At 45.7% G+C, this 21,459-nt stretch overlaps 1 protein-coding gene across 5 annotated transcripts in view; it reads right to left on the reverse strand.

Moving 5' to 3' along the window:
• AVIL (advillin) overlaps positions 1-21,459 on the reverse strand; it is a 118,515-nt gene that overhangs the window by 44,051 nt on the left and 53,005 nt on the right. For all 5 annotated transcript variants that reach the window (XM_077297797.1, XM_077297800.1, XM_077297796.1 and 2 more), the window contains 5 exons: positions 14,195-14,269; positions 13,629-13,825; positions 11,849-11,957; positions 2,321-2,431; positions 1,023-1,228 (listed from right to left, as the gene is read on the reverse strand). In XM_077297797.1, coding sequence (XP_077153912.1) covers positions 1,023-1,228; positions 2,321-2,431; positions 11,849-11,957; positions 13,629-13,825; positions 14,195-14,269 — 698 coding nt within the window. The remainder of the gene's footprint in view (positions 1-1,022; positions 1,229-2,320; positions 2,432-11,848; positions 11,958-13,628; positions 13,826-14,194; positions 14,270-21,459) is intronic.

A 21,459-nucleotide genomic window follows, 5' to 3' on the forward strand; every position in this document is an offset into this window, starting at 1 on the left:
GCTTCCAGGGCCGACTACCCATACCAGCGGCACCCTGCTTTTGGTGAGCACTCACAGAGAGGAGGTAACGACAAGTTTAGGAAGCTGACAGTCTGTTGAGGTACATGGCCAGGTGACTGGAGGGTCCCAACCTGGATTCTCAGAAGATCTCCATGGAGCCAGGTGACCAGAGGGTCCCAACCTGGCTTCTCTGAACATCTACACGGAGCCAGATGACCGGTAAGTCCCAATCCTGGCTTCCCCAAACTTATCCATGGGGCCAGGTGACCAGAGGGTCCCAATCCTGGCTTCCTCAAACGTATCCATGGGCTCAGTGATGTTCAATGGAGCACATCTGTATTACTCCAGCTAGGGCTGAGGTTCCTTAAGCTGGCATCCTGTAGAATTTTCAAATCTGTGTTCCCCTTGATGGTGCCATGGTACCTTGGCTGTAGTCCTGTAGAGTCTCTCCTCTGATTCCATCTTGCAGAATGATAGAAATGTTTTTATATAGCTACAACTGTGGTTCAGATCATCATCGAATCATCCACAGGTCAGTGGGGAGGTGGGATGAGTTTAGCCATCATTGTTTGAGTATTTAATCAATCTGCATACTTTTTCCTCCACTGGTCCAATGGTCAATCAACATATTAACAAACATTGATTGTTCAATGACCATGGGTTCTTTCCCTCCAAAGATAGTAACACAATAACTGTAGGAGCTGATATAAGAGGTAAACAGCAGTCATTCATCAATATCAACTTTAAGACTCATATGACAACAGTCTATGATTCTTGACCTACTGAAAATAGACATCTGGCATAACTAATAGTAAATGCTGTGTCATCTCACTCATGTTTGTACTTTAGGAGATACCTGTAAATTAACTGGAGGAGGGGAAATCAGTCGGGGGCCACACCAGACTAGTCACGTCTATTTTTTGTTCCACACTTGGCTTTTCACGCTGACCATGGTTTGGCATGGTTTGACCATGCATCCAATGACAGGTTCCCTTTGATAATAGTGAGATATAAGCACTTACTGGTATAACATGATGTTAGCTTTTTGTGTTTGATCAGCAACCTCATCAGCACACCCAGGGACAATTCTCTGGGTTCTCTCTCCAAGTGTACTTATAAGAAGTTTCATTAAGTCTTGTGAGGCATGCTCATTATCTCCTTCAATGACGCCTATTTCCATCCGACCTCCTCTTTCTCGGTCACGTATGTCTTTGGCCAATAACATTCCCTTTTGACAATGCACAGAAATAATCATATTAGTGTATGGGTTTATGAAGAATCGGCCCTGTCCTTACTAATCTGGTCCACACAGGGAAGATGTTGGCTTTATACAGCAGCAATCAGTCAGAGCTCCTATCATTGCTGTGTAACCAATTAAATGCTACAATCCTTTAAAGGGAACCTATCAGGTAACCCATGCCCTCCAACCCAGCAGCATTCACTTATTTATGAGTAAATTCACTGTTTAACAAGCCCTGTATAACATTTTTCTCTAAAAATGTGGTCCCCGTTTCTTATGCAATTAGGGCTTTGACTAGTCGATGGGGCGTTACTTGCCTCATTAGTTGCCCCAGGCCAATCAACCTTCTTTCCATGTTATCACGCCTCTGAAGCTGGGTGTATGGTTCTCCAGCTTAAAAAGCGCAGTTTGCATGACCGGAAATTCAGAACATGGTTTCCGGTCATGCGCAGTGCACCTCTGAAGCCGGTAAGCATACACTCGCCTGAAGAGGTGCAGTGATGCTGACGAATTGTGCGGTTCACAAGCGCAAGATTTGCAGTAGCTGGCGATGAAGACAGCTCCTGCAAATTACGTTATCGGGGACAGTATAAATGATTTCTCTAAACCTCATTTTTATCGAAAAACGTTATACAGAGCTGGTTAGGCAGGAAATTTTCTCATAAATAAGTGAATGCTGCTGGGTTGGAGGGCATGGTGGGCCTGACACAATCCCTTTAAGTAACATGATCCTAGTGAGGTGTCCGTTTCGGCACTAATCAAACCCCTGCTAATGTTTTATTGTGTATTAGCTAAGTCGGAGGATTGCTTCCCTTAAACTGGCAGTTTAAGAAGCTAGCAGTTACCTCATTTCTATTGAGCTGTTACACTTTTATGGCTTACAATTACTGGTAGACTGTAAAGACAGACATAGGGAGCTGTTTTATACTGTTTTGGCAAAAGAACCCTCTTCTATCTGTGGCTGTCCATGGCACTGGTCATTGGACACATTGAACCAATTTACCAGGTAGAAGAAGAAGACTGAACCAGATAGATACATATATTGCTGTCTTCCTTCCATTTTACCATATGGTCAAATACCTTCATTCTCTCTGCTTTGTTGCTGTCAGGTCCATTCCATTGAATAATAACTTTGCCAAGGTCCAATAAGAACACATCACCGAGGTTAAAACTGCTCCAGTTCAGCTCCACCTATGTATAGAGCAGATTTTATGATGTTATAGATGGAGAAAGCCAATGATGCCAGTGTGGAAGAAACATTGCTGGATATTTATTAGATGCATTTGACATTATACACTCCTCAATAACTAAATTGCAACACCAAGAAACAAAATTTATGGAAGTCACAGAATTGATTGACATGTTAATGATGATATGCAATGCATGAAACAATGAAAACAAATGTTTCAAAACATCTCGATTATTCAGTATTGAGTATATGGTTTTTGTTTCCTGAAGAAGTGGGCTACACTTCAAAACGTGTAGAAAAATTAAAAAAAACTTTTTTTACATTATCTCTGGCATTTGATGTTTCTTCATCCCCTGGCAGTGCAGATAAAGACCACAAACTTTCCATCTTTTACATATTTCTCTAGTGAAATCACCTGTGGATCTGCAGCAGCCATACAACCTGGGATTAGGTCACCATATATTGATACCATTTTTAGTCATTACTATCGGATAAGACCCTAATTTGCGCTAGACTTTCTCCTCAGCTGTTTGTATCCCTTACTACATGCAGAAATACTCACACTTACACACCTTGGCTGCTAACAATGAGGTTATTACTAGTTGTCTGAGGAATGCACTTAGGCAAATCATCAAGATTTCGGCCACGTAGGCTGCTGATGGTAGCATGGGCCTGGTTTTGCAAAGTTAAAAAATGGCTCCACTTGGAGAACTGGCCATACCACTAGTTCCACGTCCAAATCAATGTAACGCTAAATTATTCAGGTACCTGCAATGCAGACAAGAGGGGTGTATCTACTGATCATTATGCCACCTTACACCATTATCACGGGAGTAGGACTCTTGTGACGGTCCCTCTGAAGGCATAGCATTGCTCACGTAGCCATTAGATCAATATTCAACCATCATTGTGTCCAAGATGAAAGCAAGATGCGTCACTGAAGAGGATAGACATTCATTCCAGCCTCTGTCTTCTTGCTATGCACTATCATAGCCTTTGAGATTGGTGGTCAGGTCACCTTTACTTGGACGTCTGTCTCAAGGCCCTATATCATTAAAACACCTTCTGATGGTTTGTGGAGGAGCTGTTTGATGCCTTAGGCATAATACCTAAGACTTGATCCAATTTTTGAGGTTTCATGTAGTTAAAAAAATGTGCTTTCAATCTAATATTTATGCCCCTTCCACATGTCACAGATTGGAGCTAGGTACTTGAATATTTGATCATCTGCAGATCTTAGTGACACCTTCTACTTATCTCGATGCTCATAATCTTACAGCATGTACTTCTTGGTATTGCAGATAGATAAATAATAGATAAAATATAGATAAATAAAATACCTGATTCTTCCCTAGATACAGACATCTGCTCTCTACAATGCCCCATGGATGATGATTCAAATGTGCCCACATAAAAGTGTTCAAATATTAGTTCCCAAGTTTACTGATGATTATAAAGGAATTGGTAGTTAGTTTAAAAGGGCAGCAGAGACCCAACATTATTTGCCTCAGTAATAACTAAGTAGTAATAATAATCTTTATTTATATAGCGCCAACATATTCCGCAGCGCTTTACAGTTTAACAGTTTCAAACACAACAGTCATAAGTATTCTGACTCATGGATATGTAGAACGCAGTGGTGCTTGGATAGGCCTTTCTTTTGGGCGCTTCCGTATTGACCTGTACTCACGTTCATACCGATTTATCAGATAGCTTAACTCAGCCACGATCTCATGTAAGAAGACTCCAGGAAAAAAGGGTTGCTTTAACTGAAACTCTTGTATTATGATGAAAGTAGCAGGTAAAAAGGAATATTCAACAGAGGACATGTAGTAGGATGCATACAGATGGAGGAATGATGACAAAATGGAGAATAAGGGTGTGAACAAACATACATCACAGGACTACAGTGAGAGAGTTGGGACAAAATACAGGGAAAAGCAAACTTCTGCCTAGAAAGAAGGATAGAACACAAGCAATGCAAACATTGAATGATTTCCCAAGTCGTGGGACATGACACTCCCTGTCTGAAATCCTTGGATTTCACGATGTCCGTAATTCTTCGAAGTCGTTCGAACCTGAAAAAACAAGAGGAAGAAACATGCATGCAATAATAAACATCAAAGATTTTAAAGTCCAAACTCGTTGTTGTCGACCCGTAGACCAAACCGAAAGATAAGTCCAAATATATTAAACCCATCTTCAGATTGGGGAAGCCGCAAACATGCCAACTCTTCCACCAACCCAGAATCCAATGGGAATGTTAACAGTTCAATAAACTGGAGAATGAAGAGGAATGCTCCCCGCCGTGAGCAACGTCCAGGAGCATGTTCAGTTCATGTGATGTCCTCCTTTCGTAGAAGCAGCACGAGTTCAGTGACCGGGCGGAAAAAGGTTCGGGTAGAGCCCCCTTTTGTCACCTTAACTTCTACCTTACGAGTCTTTCCGTCCTCACTGGGTAAGACCTTGGTAATAAGTCCCATTGGCCAGTCATTACGATGAGCCTCTTTATCCTTTAAGAGAACAAGGTCTCCTTCTTGGAGATTGGGACTGGGCGTCTGCCATTTGTGACGGTTTTGAAGCAAGTGCAAATATTCGGTCTTCCAGCGATGCCAAAACACATTAGCCAGGTGTTGAACTTGTCTCCACTGACGTTTGTAAATGTCCTTGTTATCGAAATTCCCAGGTGGGACTGTAGCGGCTCCAATCTTCTGTGTAAGGAGTGTAGCTGGAGTAAGTATCGTTGGAGCATCAGGGTTGGATGATACTGGAACCAAAGGTCTAGCATTTATTATGGCTGACACTTCTACGAGGAAGGTGACCAGAACTTCATGAGTAAGGGGAAGTTTATGGTCCAGCAACATGGAGTCGAGGATCCTTCGTGCAACACCAATCATGCGTTCCCAAGATCCACCCATGTGTGAAGAGTGTGGAGGGTTGAATACCCAAGTGCATCCATTGTCGGACAAGAAGTTGTCAAACTGCAGTTCCTTGCAGGCTCCTACAAAGTTTGTGCCGCAGTCGGACCGGAGTTGCTTGGCAGGTCCCCGGATGGAAAAGAATCTTCTTAGGGCATTGATGAAGCTGGAGGTATCCATGGATTCAATAACCTCGATGTGAACTGCACGGATACTGAGACAGGTGAATAGGACAGCCCATCGCTTACTGTTCGTGGCTCCTCCATGGGTTTTCCTGGTAACAACCGACCATGGCCCGAAGACGTCTACACCAACATATGAAAACGGTTGGTCCATGCTCAGTCGATCTGCTGGGAGGTTCGCCATTTGTTGTTGTTGGTGTTTTCCTCATAACCTTCGACACTTGACACATCTATGGAGAACTGAAGAGACGCACCTCTTCATTCCCATGATCCACAAGCCAGCAGACCTGATGGCACCTTCAGTAAGATGTCTGCCTTGGTGCTGTACTCGTTCGTGATAGTGCCGAATCAACAGAGTAGTGACGTGATGTCGACCTGGAATGATGATAGGGTTCTGCTCCTTATCGTATAGGTCTGATTTACTTAAACGTCCTCCCACTCTTAGAAACTTGAGATGATCGACTACTGGATTCAAGTCGAGTAGAGTGCTGTTTTTGGACACGCTGACTCCCTTGGTAATACTGCCAATCTCATGTGAATATTCTTCTTGTTGCACACGCCTGATGATAACTTGTTCAGCATGGTCTATGTCGTCGGCAGTAAGACGACTCTTACACACATGCCAACCATGGCACCCTGAGGGCTTGTCCTTTGTAAAACAGCGAGCAATGTGAATGAGACGAGCTACAGTTCGTACAACGGAGGACCAGCTTGAAAAGCGTTCAAAACGATGAGACTTCAAACCTTGCCTAGATGTCATTGAAGTATAGTGAGCAGAGATAGTTTGTCTTATCTCCTTGTCAGATTCTGGTTCCACCAGCTCATAAGCATTTTTGGTGTTGTTCACACAGAAATCTTCGTACAGGAGACTGGGAGGCGTCAACCACATGTTGTCACCAAGCTTAGAAGCAGCTGCGAGTCTTGTACCTCGGTCGGCTGGGTTTAAATCGGTGGAGATGTGATGCCACTGCTCAGGGGTAGAAAAACTTCTGATGCGCTCTACTCTGTTGCTCACATATGTATAGAACTGCTTTGTTTGGTTGTGAATGTACCCGAGTACCACCCTGCTGTCAGTGTAGAAAGTAAAGGAATCAATTGTAATGTCCATTTCGTCTTGTACAACTTCAGCAATTTCTACTGCCAATACCGCAGCACAAAGCTCGAGTCTGGGTACAGAGTGTGCAGGCTTTGGAGTTAATTTGGCTTTACCCAGGATGAAACCACAGTGTACCTTGTTAGCTCCTAAGGTCATCAGATAAGCTACTGCGGCTATGGCTTCTGTAGATGCGTCAGAGAAAATATGGACTTCTCTTCTGATTGCAGTCGAAGGTGATCTTGGAGAATAACAACGTGGGACTTGGAGTTGCTCTAAGAACTTCAGAGACTTCTTCCACGCCTCCCACCTTTGCTGTTTCTGAGTTGGGAGCGGGGTGTCCCAATCCGTGTTCTCGGCCGTAAGCTGTCTTAACAGTATCTTGCCTTGAATAGTGATGGGTGCTACAAACCCGAGAGGATCATAGATGCTATTTATGACAGATAGGACTCCTCGTTTGGTAAAGGGTTTGTCATAGGGTGACACTTGGAAAGTGAAGGTGTCCCGTTTGATATCCCACAGTAGACCAAGGCTGCGCTGTGTTGGAGGAACATCAGAACCCAAGTTGAGGTCCTTTAGGTTTGTGGCATGGCCTTCAGATGGAAACGCGTTCATTACCTCTTGACTGTTAGAGATAATCTTGTGGAGTCTGAGGTTTGATGTGGATAGCATTTCCTGTGTCCTGGAGAGTAGGTCAATTGCATCTTCGCTTGTGGGCAAGGACTTGAGCCCATCGTCCACGTAGAAGTTCTTCTCTACAAATTGCCGAGCATCGGAACCGTACTCTCTCTCACCTTCCTGGGCTGTCCGTCTCAGTCCATAGATCGCCACAGCAGGTGAGGGACTGTTGCCGAAGACATGGACCTTCATCCGGTAGTCTATGACCTGATTGTTGACATTGTTGTCTTTGTGCCATAGGAACCTAAGATAGTTTCTGTTGTCTTCTTTCACAATGAAGCAATGAAACATCTGCTGAATGTCGGCCATTATGGCAACAGGTTCTTGTCTGAAGCGGATCAATACTCCAAGGAGGCTGTTGTTCAGGTTGGGCCCAGTTAGGAGCAGGTTATTGAGAGAGAGGCCTTCAAACTGAGCACTGGAGTCAAACACCACTCTGATCTGGTTAGGCTTGCGAGGGTGATAGACACCAAAGGATGGAAGATACCAACATTCTTCTCCCTCCCTCAGTGGTGGCGCAGGTTCAGCATGATTTCTGTCAAAGATGTTCTGCATAAAGTCAATGAAATGCTTCTCCATCTCTGGTTTCCTCTTTAGGGTACGCTTTAAGGATGAGAACCTTGCAGTTGCTTGCTGCAGGTTGTTCGGCAACCTCACTCTTGGGAAACGAAAGGGTAAAGGATCTACCCAACTGTTGGAGTCGTCTTGAACAAATTCTTTATCCATAACCTTTATAAATTCTTTATCTTCCCTTGTGGGTGCCAACTTGTTGTCATTACTTGTGGAATCGAACACTGATGACCCGAGGTTTTCTTCCCAGGACTGGAACGTGTTCATGTTGTTGAAGGATTCCTGTTGCCACTTGGTGTTGCTCACTTTCTCTTTCACCCAGTAGTGATGTGGGCATGGTTGGAAATGAGTGCTGCGACCATTTGACAAGATGTGTGTTTTGTAAGAGGAGATGTTGTTAGGTCTCTTCATCTTATGTATGCAAACATTGCCTATGATTACCCAGCCTAGATCTAAGCGTTGGGCAAATGGTGCATCGTGTGGTCCGTTAATTTGCTGACGCACCTTGTGCAGCCGGAGAATGTCTCTGCCAAGCAGAATCAGGATATCTGCACTGTTGTTGAGGGCTGGTATCTTGTTTGCTATCGCCTTGAGATGTTGGTGATGAAGAGCAGCCTCTGGCGTTGGGATCTCTTCTCGATTGGATGGAATCTGGTTGCACTCGACCAGTGTAGGTAACGGTATCTCGACGGTGTTCTCGAGAGATGTCGCTGTAAGACCACTGGCCCTTCTCCCAGAAACCTCTGTAACACCACTGCAGGTACCTAAGGTGTAAGGGTAAGCATTTCCCTTTAAGTTAAACATATCAAAGAGTTCTGACCTTGCAAGTGATCGGTTGCTCTGATCATCCAGAAGGACGTACACCTTCACGGCTTTCTCTGGGTGACCGTTGGGATACACGTTCACCAGGCAAATCTTCGCACAGGACTTGTCCCAGAGGTCTTCTCCGCAGACTTCTGTGCATGAAGAAGATATTGTGGTATGGCTTGCAGTTTGAGCTGCGTCCTCCCCGCCATGGCTCATGGTGGGGGAAGGAGTAAGTGTAGAGTCAGGACGGAATGGGTGGAGCGCTTGTACGTGGTCCTCACTGTCACACTCCATGCACTTAATTGTAGCTTTACAGTCTTTAGCAAGGTGTTCAGTAGAAGCACAACATCTGTAGCATACCCCGAACTTCTTTAGAAGCTCCTTGCGTTCTTGGAGCGGTTTCTTCCTGAAGCCGATGCACTTTTTTAAGGGATGTGGCTTCTTGTGGATGGGACATTCACGATTTGGGTTCTCTATCTTTTCGCCCTTGTTACTCTTGCCTGGGGCTGATGTTGGTAAGGGAAGAATATCCGTCTTCTTCACTGACACTGGACCCCTGCGGTTTCTGTCGTTCGAGCGTGCGCTGACGTATTTAGAAGGAGGTGAAGCTGGGCCACTGGATTCTTGGTAGGAAAAGCTTGGGTCGTTCTTGCGCTCTGCCACATCTTTTATAAACTCACAGAAGTAGGAGAATGGAGGAAATGACACTTGATGGTCTTTCTTGTATTTTGACCCTAGTGTAGTCCACTTTTCTTGCACGTTGTACGGTAGCTTGGAGATAATGGGATTTACTCCACGAGCAGTGTCCAGATAGCTGAGGCCAGGTAGGTGGGTGTCTGCCTTGGCCAGATGGAGCTCTAACAGCAAGTCACTGAGCTCCAGGAACTTTGAACTGTCTTTGCTTGATATCTTTGGAAAACTCTGTAGTCGCTTGAACAGTGCGTCCTCTAAGGCTTCTGGACTGCCAAAGTTTTTCTCTAGTCTTTCCCATGCAGCCATGAGACCAGCCGTTGGATTACTGATATGTACAGACCTGAGTCTCTTGACACGCTCTGTAGATTGTGGTCCTAGCCATCTGATTAGCAGGTCCAGCTCTTCGGCAGCAGTGATGCCGAGGTCACTAGTTACGGTTCTAAAGGCATTTTTCCAACCTCTGTAATTTTCAGGTTGGTCGTCAAACCTTGTGAGACCGGTTTTAGTAAGTTCGCGGCGAATCATGTACCTTGCGAAGTCGGACATGTCTGTTCTTTCTGACTTAGGATGCACGAATGTGGGCTGAGCGGTGCTGTACATAGGGGTGGAGATGTCTTGGCCTTGAAACGTGGGTAAGTATGGAGTGGCATATGCATTTAGTCCATCAACCGGTTTGGTGGGTATAGTCTCTGCTACATGCGGAGCTGGCACTATGCGGTTGTCGAGAGTATAATGACCTGCCGGTATATCGGGTTGCGTGCAGATAATAGCCTGTGGAGTTTGATGAGATGCAGGGTCTTGGCGCATACCGGAATACGAAGGAAGTTCAAGTTTGGGAGCATTGTACTGACCTTGAGTGTAGGGTTCTGTAAGTGGATCGGCATCCTGGTGCCCTGGAGAAGCATGAACGCCATCAGGAGTGTTAGTGATGATCTGCGGTTCGCCATTTTGGCTTAGCACGTAGTCTCTTGTGCTCGCTCCAGGATCCTTAACTCCGCCATGGCTGTTGCGTGCTCACATTCCTTCTCCAGAGCTTCCTTGCGTGCTGCATCCGCATCCATTTCTGCTCTCTTTTGTGCTGTGGCTGCATCCATTTCTGCCATTTCTGCTCTCTTTTGTGCTGTGGCTGCGTCCATTTCTGCTCTCCTTTGCGCAAAGGCTGCTTGTATCTTAGACGTTTCTGCCTTAGCACGTGCCCTTATAAGCTGCTGGCTGAGAGTGGAATATTTTGATGAACTTGACCTAGATGAGCGTTTTGAGTGCTTAGACGATTTGGATGAGCGAGATGATGCATCTGGTGTCCTTGCAATTTTAGCCTCTATCTTTGTCTTAATCTCGCGTACGGTGTAATCTCTTTCAGAATTAAGCTGCTGGAAACTTTGCAATTCTTTTAAAGTCTCTGGCAGATTCAGTTTCTTCAGGAGAATAATGTATTGGTCAGTCTTCTCCATATACCTTTGGTATGCTGTGCATAATTGTTCTAGGGCTCCCTCAAGTGGTAACTCATGAGAAGCAGGCCTTGATACAGTGTCTGTGACTCAGCACTTTCTCCCATAGTGAAGACACATCACGATATACGACACATTTTTCAGTCTCTAAATTCTCCATGACTTTCCATGTAGGTTTGACTGTACGTTTTCCCCTTTCACTAGCTGGTGGATGGGGATCTGGGTCTCTTTCCTGTGTTTGTAAGTCTGGTAGGTACATTGTATACCTCGCTTCAGACATGATTTGTTTGCAGGCAGGAAGAGTGGATGATGAGGGTTATACTTCTCACTGTTTATCTGCAGTGTGTGCTTCTATGCACGCTGGGGTCTGGCTGGGAACTGGGTTACTGTGTATCTGGGAAATGTCCTTTTCCACTGAGGTTCAGCACAGACCTTGAGTTACTGTCTCTGAAGGCAGGCTATTCCTTTTTACTTCTGACTCATGGATATGTAGAACGCAGTGGTGCCTGGATAGACCTATTCTTTTGGGCGCTTCCGTATTGACCTGTACTCACGTTCATACCGATTTATCAGATAGCTTAACTCAGCCACGATCTCATGTAAGAAGACTCCAGGAAAAGAGGATTGCTTTAACTGACATTCTTGTATTATGATGAAAGCAGCAGGTAAAAAGGAATATTCAACAGAGGACATGTAGAAGATGCATACAGATATGGGGATGATGACAAAATGGAGAATAAGGGCGTGAACAAACATACATCACAGGACTACAGTGAGAGAGTTGGGACAAAATACAGGGAAAAGCAAACTTCTGCCTAGAAAGAAGGATAGAACACAAGCAATGCAAACATTGAATAATTTCCCAAGTCGTGGGACATGACAATAAGTAACAGCGTTAACAAGACAATAATTAAAGCAACATAAGACGACCCTGCTCGTGAGAGCTAACAATCTACAAAGTAACACATTGGCATTATTTTAGTAAAATGCTTTATGTTAATGGAAGTATCTATTATTTATCTATATTTACCTCAGTAGCAGTGACATTTCTTTTCCCTTTTACATGAAGCAGTCTCTTTACGTCATATGTGTTGGTGGCTACATGTTTCATCCCAGATGCTACTCCTCCTTTCTTATAGCTAAGGGAGACACAAAGGAAAATTCTGTACATGGACACATGATCGTAAATGGTAAAAAGATAGTGAAGTGGTACTTAACAGAGCCTGACAACATGTAGGAACTTGCCTATAATCACAAAATGATCCCACAAAGATGGCACATCCTAAATACACCATACATAAAAATGATATTACCCAAACACACCAATTTTGGCATGACCAGTCTACCATCTGTTAATGGGGATCTCCTGAAAATACTTTGACAGATGATGCTGGCAGAGACAAGGATCTCGTAGCTTGAACTTAAGGAGGACCTATCACCAAAAATCTAGTTTTATGAAAAAATATATTTACATGTGTGTGTTTAAAGGCAGAGAGGCCAGAAGAGCGCTGCTCCCAAGGCCACAGTGCTGCTTTATTAGAAGACTTTTCCCTGCCTTTCTGACGTCACTATCTGTCATTGTCACACTGGTCTGTGCTGTGATCAGTGTGAAAAAGCTCCAGTAGGAGCAAGACCGGTGTGGTAGAGATAGATAATGAAGCTGATGATAGGCAAGGACAAGTGTGATAATAGACTTATGGCTGCTGGAGCGGCGGTGATCGGTCATCTGAATAAGTGCAGAGGTGTCCCCGGGAGTTGTGCGTATTGGAACACGTCTTGGTCTCTGTCCTCACTAATGGGTGAGCTCTCACAAGTTATTACTGTTTAGTGAAGAGATAGACTAAGAAGTGTTATCGCGGATGTCCCGTGGACATTGCTGCACTTTCTTAGGATACCGATCACCACTGCTGAAACAGCGATAATTATATTACAGTGGTCCCTGCCTGGGCAGCTTCTCTGACTATCACCATCACACTGGTCTTTGCTCTGATAAGAGCGGTTTCCCTCCAATCACAGACCAGTGTGACCATGATAGATGGTAAAGCGGCAGACAGGCAGGGAAAAGTCTTATAATAAAGCAGCAGTGTGTTCCCGGGCGCTCACTCCACAACACTGAACACGGTATCTGCTCTGAGCAGTGAGACCACCCTGTCAGGGCACATACGTCACTTCTCTGCTGTGCAGTGCTAGATATGTCGGAAAATGGGGGTAACTTAACTGACTGTCGGACTGACATATCATCTGCATATTTTGCCAATCAATAAAAGCCCTTTCCTCCCTGTTTTTTTTAAATTAATTTAGAATTCAGTTTATTTGTTTATTAGTAACATATCAACGTAAAAAAGGCAGGGGAATTGTTGGTGATAGGTCCTCTTTAAACCCCTGATCCTTTTTTCCCTAGAGTTAAGCCTCGGCCAAAGTGTCCATCAGCAGCTTTCTCCTCTATTTTGCTACTGAAACAAGCATTCATGTATATGGGAGAAATAGGAAAGACTGTTGTCAGCCGTACAATTGTTTGATCTGCAGCTATCTCAGATTTATGGGCACCTTAAGTGCAGAACCCTTTAATTGTTTTACAAAACCAATACAATGAGTTGCAATGGAGTGATGGAGAATAATGCTGAGATCATACAGGTGAACAGCTAAGTAATGGAATTGTAAAGATACAATAAAAACGTAGTAAATAATTAATATAAATATGTCACATAAATAGAATGTAAACCTTGAAGCTCTGTTACATATGGCGGCCTACCATATAACTTAACCAAGATGCGGCCAGCTCATCAATGTCTGGTTCTGCCACTACTCACATGATCCCCTGTTTAAAGTATCCCTTGAATGCCTCTGACTCATGTCCTTGTACCTCCCGATGTTGGACTGGGCTACCACCCAAAAAGTCATCCAGCTGAATGGTGTATATGGCTGCTGAGCCCTGCTCATCTTGAGACGAGTCGTTTCCAATCCAGTAATGGATATCGTAGAACAAGGAATTGCCAGATTTTCTTGTCTGGAAGTTAAGAATGAACAATCAATGACAGTTTCCACGTGTGGCCTTGAAGGTCACATCATTCATGAATCATTTTTAAAGTCAGTAGAGAGGACGTCGGAGTCGACAAAAGCTTGGTATATTCAGTGTCAGCTCTACATTTACGGGATTCTGTTCCCTGGTAATAGCTTTGCTGGCAGCATCCTCTGTTTGCTTACCTTGAGGCTCGCCAATTGTCCGTACCGACATCCTATTCGTTTTCTATTTACATATTGATTATATTGTTTTTACTTCCCTTAGCTACTCAGCATATTGTGTAATGTGTTCCTGATGAAGGCTTAAGCCAAAGGCTAAGTTTTATGGACAGACTGTCTTTATTGAGCCACTTACAGAGAGCAGGAGGTAGCAGTCTCCTTCATAAAAGTTTCCGTAGGCTTTCTCTGGCACCAGCACAAGGTCCATTTTCTAAGGAAATGGGAAATAAAAATGACACTGAATGGACTAAAAGAGGATTTGTCATCATATTTCACAATAACGAACTGCATACATTATAGAATAGACTTCTTAGACCTGGTGAGGCCAATGTACATACTTTGAAAAGATATAACAAATCCTTTTTTAAAGATTTATTTCCCGATTTTAAAATTAAGATCTGGTGACAGACAAGGGCCTGAAAATGAATGTCTGCCCCTCTGTTATGATGTTAAGTTTTGCCTTAGAGGAAAGAAGAGTCTTGCGTCTGTTTCCACCAAAAGGCAAACCATGTAAAATTACAAAACTCCTCTAGCAACACAGTATAAAACGTATGCCCAGGGGATGTCATGGTATGAGTTTCCATGGCTGAGCAGCTGCATGCAAAAGCTCCTTTAGGTGTAAGGTGTAGGTGCCCCATTACTTTTGGATGGATAAATAATTTTGCTACAGCAAATGTCACTGAGATTTGCATGAAAAGTTGAATTGTAAATTTTAACTTTAGTATGATTCCTAAAATTAATATTCAAACCACTAACTCATAAGAGATAAGTGGTTGTGGCATTGCACTCGGGCAGCAATGTAGTATAGGCTGCCTATGAAGCCCTAGGTAAAAAACAAGAAAAATACCAAAGGAATGCTCACTTATCCACTCTTGTGGTTTCAGTAGGGAGAGAGGAGAAAGCCGCTGTCAGGCTCTTCTGGCAGCAGCTTATCTCCGCTGATAACAACATATATGTGCTTTTTACAGCTCTAAAAAAATTATAATTTGGATATTCCAATAATTTTTGTCTCTTTTTTTTCTTGATACATGGGGGGGGGGTTGTCATTTTTTTTCCATTTTTTTCTGATATTGGGAGAGATGTAAAGAAAAATATGACTGTCCATTTTTGACTTTAGTTTTTACAAGGGCAGGGGTAGAAACAGCTATTCGGACTTGCAGTGTTTCTCTTTTTTTTTTTTAGTTTTGTTCTATTAATTTTTGCTTCTTTAAAAATTTATTTACTTTTTCATTTATTTCCACAAACTTTGTCCCAAAAGGGGCATTTTATTGCTGATTTCCCCTGTAACGTGGGCTAGTATATTAGCCCCAGTCTCAGGGAAAATTCAGTCAACTGGCTAATTAGCAGAGTTGACTGAGTCTCCTAGGACCCAGCAGCTCTTGTTTTCTCCCAACACTATCAGCTGGTTCAGCTCTGTATATACAGCAATAGAAAAGATAAAAATGGTAACATGTTTATCTTCTCTGTGGGAAGTTGTGCAAGCTTCTTACACTGCACTGACATTTTAGAATGTCAGTGCAAAGTAAAGTGAGGCCTGCCCGGATATTTATATAAACCAAAAATAGTCCTCACCTAATGGTATAAAGATCCTCTTCAATTTTAACAACATGTAACCAACAGCGACATTGAAGTACCAACAGGATCAAATTTTAAAAAATATATAAACTTTTATTACAATATTTTAAAATTAGATAATATACAAATCAATATATACCAGATAAATTAAATACTAATGACAGGGTTACAAAATACCCTGTCAAACATGGAGTAATAGGTAATGACAGAGAATATAGAGAATGACAGAGAATATGCCCGGATATTTAGTCGGTAGGCTGTCGAGAAATAGGTAAAGAGAACCTCCAGACTTTCCACTTTATGAGGCACATCGTTTGGCTCAGTTTACTGTGGCATTTAAAGGGGTTGTCCAGCCTTATGCCACAAGTCTGTAGTCACTCTGTTACTGTATACTTGTGAATCCTCACATAGAGCGCATTACATGGTGCCAGTGCAGCGCCCCAGAGTCCTGGTCGTTGCAGTGCTGTGGCTTCGCCGCTAAGGGGAGCCATGGTACGTTCGATGGCACCGAAGGAGTTCCTCCAATCAGGTATCACAGACACCAATATGTTTCACAGCTGGGCCTCCGGGGGGAGCTAAGGGTGCTATTCATTAGGCCACTCCCCACCATAGTGGGTAAACTGGGGGTCAGGCAGGAAGTTAGACAGAACGCTGACGGGATTGAACGGAGCAACACCCTGTGGCAGGGGGTGTTGTGAAGGGAGAGACTGTAGGGTCTCTGCCAGGGGTGGGATCCTGGCAGAGGCTTGGCATTGAAAGAACGTAACGGGTCCGCGCAGGCTCCTGGAAGCGGCGGGACTCAAGAAAGGACTAGAAGCGAGATAGATTGTGCTGAGTGAGAAACGAGATCAAGCAGAAGGAGAATACCAGCAGGGGTTTTGTTGAAAGAGGCAGCACCCTGCTGAGGCGCAATACCGGTGGCCGGAACGCCGAGGGAGTGGATTAGAATACAGCTTCAAGCCATACTCCAAACAGCGGCAGGACAGTCGGTCTCAGGCGGGCTGTCTACCACATATCACCTATGAAGTCTTGGGGGGCAATTGCGGGAGAGGGGCGACTCTAGGGTCCCGGAAGAACTCCAGGCCTACCTGACAAACGGGTGCCATTCCAACCTGAATACAGGGAAGGGGTGGATTACAGAGGAACATCAAATCGAGTTGTGAGGGAACTTAAGAAACAGACACAACCGTTGTGGGGTTACTTTCCGTGAGCACAGCAGGGAAGGACTACAACACATAGCGCTAGAAGGAAGGCACAGATTTCCACCTGAGAGGAGAACTCTGGAGGTGCCATTGGACCGGCCGGACTTGCGTAGCCTGGTGAACCGTGTTCTGGACTGAGGACTCAGAGATCTCCAGTAAAGAGGTAAAGAGACTGCAACCTGGTGTCCTCGTTATTTACCGCGACTTACACCCCACAACCGCACCGCTCCATCGCTACCATTACTACCACCTATTACACCGGACGTCCCCCACTGACGGACAGGGCCACGGACCGGGTCTAGCCACCGTGACAACCCCGAGACTGAGAACTAGAGGCCCGGCTCCGGGTACCCCTCGGCCCTGCGGCGGTGTGGGGGCGCGCCGCAAACTTGGCGTCACGAACAGGATCTACTTAAGCCTGAAGAATCAGGTCATGTGTGCCTAGAGACTGTGATTTGTTGTGCTTGGACTGTACTTTATTGTAAGACTGTGCTGCGCCATTAGCCGCCAAAAGTTCCCGCCAAAAGGCGCCGCCATTGCTACACCCAAGGGGAAGGAGGGCGTGTTATGGGCGGAGACTCCCAGTGTGGCGCGAGAAATGGCTACCGCCCCCTGCACTTCTGGCTGCAGAGGAATGACCTGCCCCAAAGCAGAAGAGAAACACCCCTTGATATGCAACGGCGAGAGGCTGGTGACGGAGAAGCCCGACCTCAGAGAAATGGCGGAGTTAGGTGCATGCACTGCCAGCGACTATCAGGTGGCGATGATGAACGGCGAGTGCCTGAGCGAGGAAGAAGCGGTTCAGGCCTGCCTTTCTGCACCGGAGATGGACCGGAAGCCTGCGGATCCGACAGCGAAGCTACGTCCACCAATCCCGACCTCGGAGTTAGAGGAGGAGGAACCACAGCAAGCGGAGCGGAGTCCGAGTATCCCATTGGAGGAGCCCCGGTCCGGGCTGCAGCCGACTCCAGCGTCCTCGTTAACGGACCAGAGCGACACCGATGGAACCACATTAGGCGCAGGTATGGCCGACGTCCCTGCTCCCCTTCACGAGCCCGCTTCTATGACCCACCTCCATCTCAGTAGGGAGCGACTTATCTCGGCAGGGCTAATGGTGCTATCCCCCGATGATCTGGGGAGGATGGTGCCACCGCTGTCGACCGGAGTGGGGAAGCCCGTGGATGTGAGCTTAGATGGAGTAGTTCTTCGGTGGGACACCCCCTGGTTTAGAGCAGATGGATCCCGGGAGAACGGGTCCACCCTTGCGGTGCTTACATGGGAGCAATATAGACAGTGCTTGATTCTGCAGTGGAAAGGACGGAAAGGAGCTGAGTCGATGGGCCCATCGAAAGTACAACAACCCCCCCCCGGCATGGGATGACAGAGACGCGGTAAGGCGGGGCACTGTGTTGGCCTACCATGTAAAAAGGGGGTGGGGCCTCATACACGAGCCGGGACTGGATACTGATGTTTTCGTTGCGCATTGTAACGTAAGGGCTCCCTGTTGTGGCCGAAGCGGAGAACCGTTACAGAAGGGGGATCCTGTGACCTACAGCCGCCACTTGAACCCACTTGGGTGGTATGCACGGAATGTTCGGCGGTGTATGTCTGGACCTGCGGCACCTGCAGCCCCAGACCTGGTCCCGGGGGCACCCGAACTTGTCACCATCGCAACGGTACGCCTAGTAGCAGCCCCGGAATTGGCCAGTCGGGTTCATCTGCATGTTCGAACCGCGGATGCTGGCGCTGCAGTGGCCGGGGTTCAGGAACCCAAGCCACCAGAAGAAGAATAAACCTCGATACCATGAAAATGTAAATAGTTACTGTTTGTTCTTTTAAGTTGCTGCTAAACCTGTCCAGGGTTAATGGATCCCTTTGTTGACTCGGGATCCCCTTTGTTTGTTTTTCTTTTTCTTGAAGTTTTTGCACCAAGTTACACAAACTGCAGAAATCATGGACTGTGCATGATTCGAACTTTCTTTTGTAAATAGTTTGCACCTTCTTAAAGGTGCTCCCTACTGGTTTTAGCCAAAGACACTTTGCGAAGATATTTGCCCTATTGGTTTGAGCCAAAGACACTTTGTGAAGATACCTTTCCTACCGGTTCTAGTTAAAGACACTTTGCGAAGATACCATACCGGAACCTTTGCGTGGGCTGGTAGGCTGAGAAGACGAGCTACCTCAGAAAGACTTGGTCCCCTCTTAAAGGGGATGTGTGAAATTGAACTTGAGAAAGATACTGTTGCAGAACAGTAATGTGATAATGAAGCTTGAAAAAGAAATGTAACTGTTTTACATGCTAAGTTATATGTGTTGAATTTGTTGAAATGTGAAATCTAAATAATGTTTTGCAGAAAGAAAAGATGCAGAGAGCCCGTAGGGGTAGAGATAGAGATCTGCATAGCTGAAAGTAAGGAAGTAATGATGAAGGTGAGGATAGAAGGTCAACCCTGCGTCCCCATAGAAAGTTACTTTGTTACTAAGGACAGAAGGCGAACCCGTAGGGGTTAGAGAGTGAGTCCTTAAAGGAGCCGAGTAGAGCGGGCTCAGAGTTCTTTAAACGAAAGGAATGTTATGTCTATACTATGTATAGTAGCGAAAGGCAGTAGGCCCTGGCTGAACGGGGCGGTCCTGTAAAAGAAAGGAGAGGCAGTAGGTCTGGTGCCATAGGGACAGGCGGTCCTGCAGGTTCAAAGTAGGAGAATGTGAAGTTACCTTACCCTGTAATGTGATTATAGGAAGGCCTTTGGTAAACTAAGAGTGTATGTTTCTTAAAGGCAATGTTAATTTATTGTTCCAGAATTTGCACTAAGTAGAATACCCGGTTGGGTAACAGGAGTTATGCATAGCCTGTAATTTATAATGTTGACCATGTTAGTAACGTTAAAAGTGTCCTCACCTCCCATAAAGGGAAGCCTGTTCAAGTATACTTATCGTTTTGCACTCAACAAAATTGTATGTCTTTTTGCTAATCTGTATTGTTGTTTTTCTTCCCAGTCCCGGAGTACTGTGTTTAACCAGGGGGGAGTGCAGCGCCCCAGAGTCCTGGTCGTTGCAGTGCTGTGGCTTCGCCGCTAAGGGGAGCCATGGTACGTTCGATGGCACCGAAGGAGTTCCTCCAATCAGGTATCACAGACACCAATATGTTTCACAGCTGGGCCTCCGGGGGGAGCTAAGGGTGCTATTCATTAGGCCACTCCCCACCATAGTGGGTAAACTGGGGGTCAGGCAGGAAGTTAGACAGAACGCTGACGGGATTGAACGGAGCAACACCCTGTGGCAGGGGGTGTTGTGAAGGGAGAGACTGTAGGGTCTCTGCCAGGGGTGGGATCCTGGCAGAGGCTTGGCATTGAAAGAACGTAACGGGTCCGCGCAGGCTCCTGGAAGCGGCGGGACTCAAGAAAGGACTAGAAGCGAGATAGATTGTGCTGAGTGAGAAACGAGATCAAGCAGAAGGAGAATACCAGCAGGGGTTTTGTTGAAAGAGGCAGCACCCTGCTGAGGCGCAATACCGGTGGCCGGAACGCCGAGGGAGTGGATTAGAATACAGCTTCAAGCCATACTCCAAACAGCGGCAGGACAGTCGGTCTCAGGCGGGCTGTCTACCACATATCACCTATGAAGTCTTGGGGGGCAATTGCGGGAGAGGGGCGACTCTAGGGTCCCGGAAGAACTCCAGGCCTACCTGACAAACGGGTGCCATTCCAACCTGAATACAGGGAAGGGGTGGATTACAGAGGAACATCAAATCGAGTTGTGAGGGAACTTAAGAAACAGACACAACCGTTGTGGGGTTACTTTCCGTGAGCACAGCAGGGAAGGACTACAACACATAGCGCTAGAAGGAAGGCACAGATTTCCACCTGAGAGGAGAACTCTGGAGGTGCCATTGGACCGGCCGGACTTGCGTAGCCTGGTGAACCGTGTTCTGGACTGAGGACTCAGAGATCTCCAGTAAAGAGGTAAAGAGACTGCAACCTGGTGTCCTCGTTATTTACCGCGACTTACACCCCACAACCGCACCGCTCCATCGCTACCATTACTACCACCTATTACACCGGACGTCCCCCACTGACGGACAGGGCCACGGACCGGGTCTAGCCACCGTGACAACCCCGAGACTGAGAACTAGAGGCCCGGCTCCGGGTACCCCTCGGCCCTGCGGCGGTGTGGGGGCGCGCCGCACCAGCGCCCGTGACTTGTATGTGATTTGCATGCATACAGTTACATATCAACTAGATAGGTGCAGTCTCACTCAGTGCAAGTGTATTGAACAAGGACGGGCAAGTCTAGTGAGAATGAGGCCAATAGTATGCAAATTACATACTTGTGGTCACGTGACCACCTAGCCCCGACTCCGGAGAATCCTCACAGCGTGCAGTGCGCACGATGTGAGGATTCACAAGTCTGCAGTCATATAAAGTGACTGCAGACTTGTAGCCTAAGGTCAGGCAATCCTTTTATTGAATAACACAGGTTTACAAAAAAAATATGTTTTTCAGGTTCCAAGGTTTTTGAATGGATTTAGGGTAACTTGAGGGCGCTGAATTAAAAAATCCCATTACTTCACTTAAATTGGTTCTAGGTTTTGAGATAATTCAGCCATGAAAATAATGCATTCCCC

The sequence above is a fragment of the Ranitomeya variabilis genome, chromosome 3 (genome assembly GCF_051348905.1).
Source record: "Ranitomeya variabilis isolate aRanVar5 chromosome 3, aRanVar5.hap1, whole genome shotgun sequence".
Lineage (NCBI taxonomy): Eukaryota > Metazoa > Chordata > Amphibia > Anura > Dendrobatidae > Ranitomeya > Ranitomeya variabilis.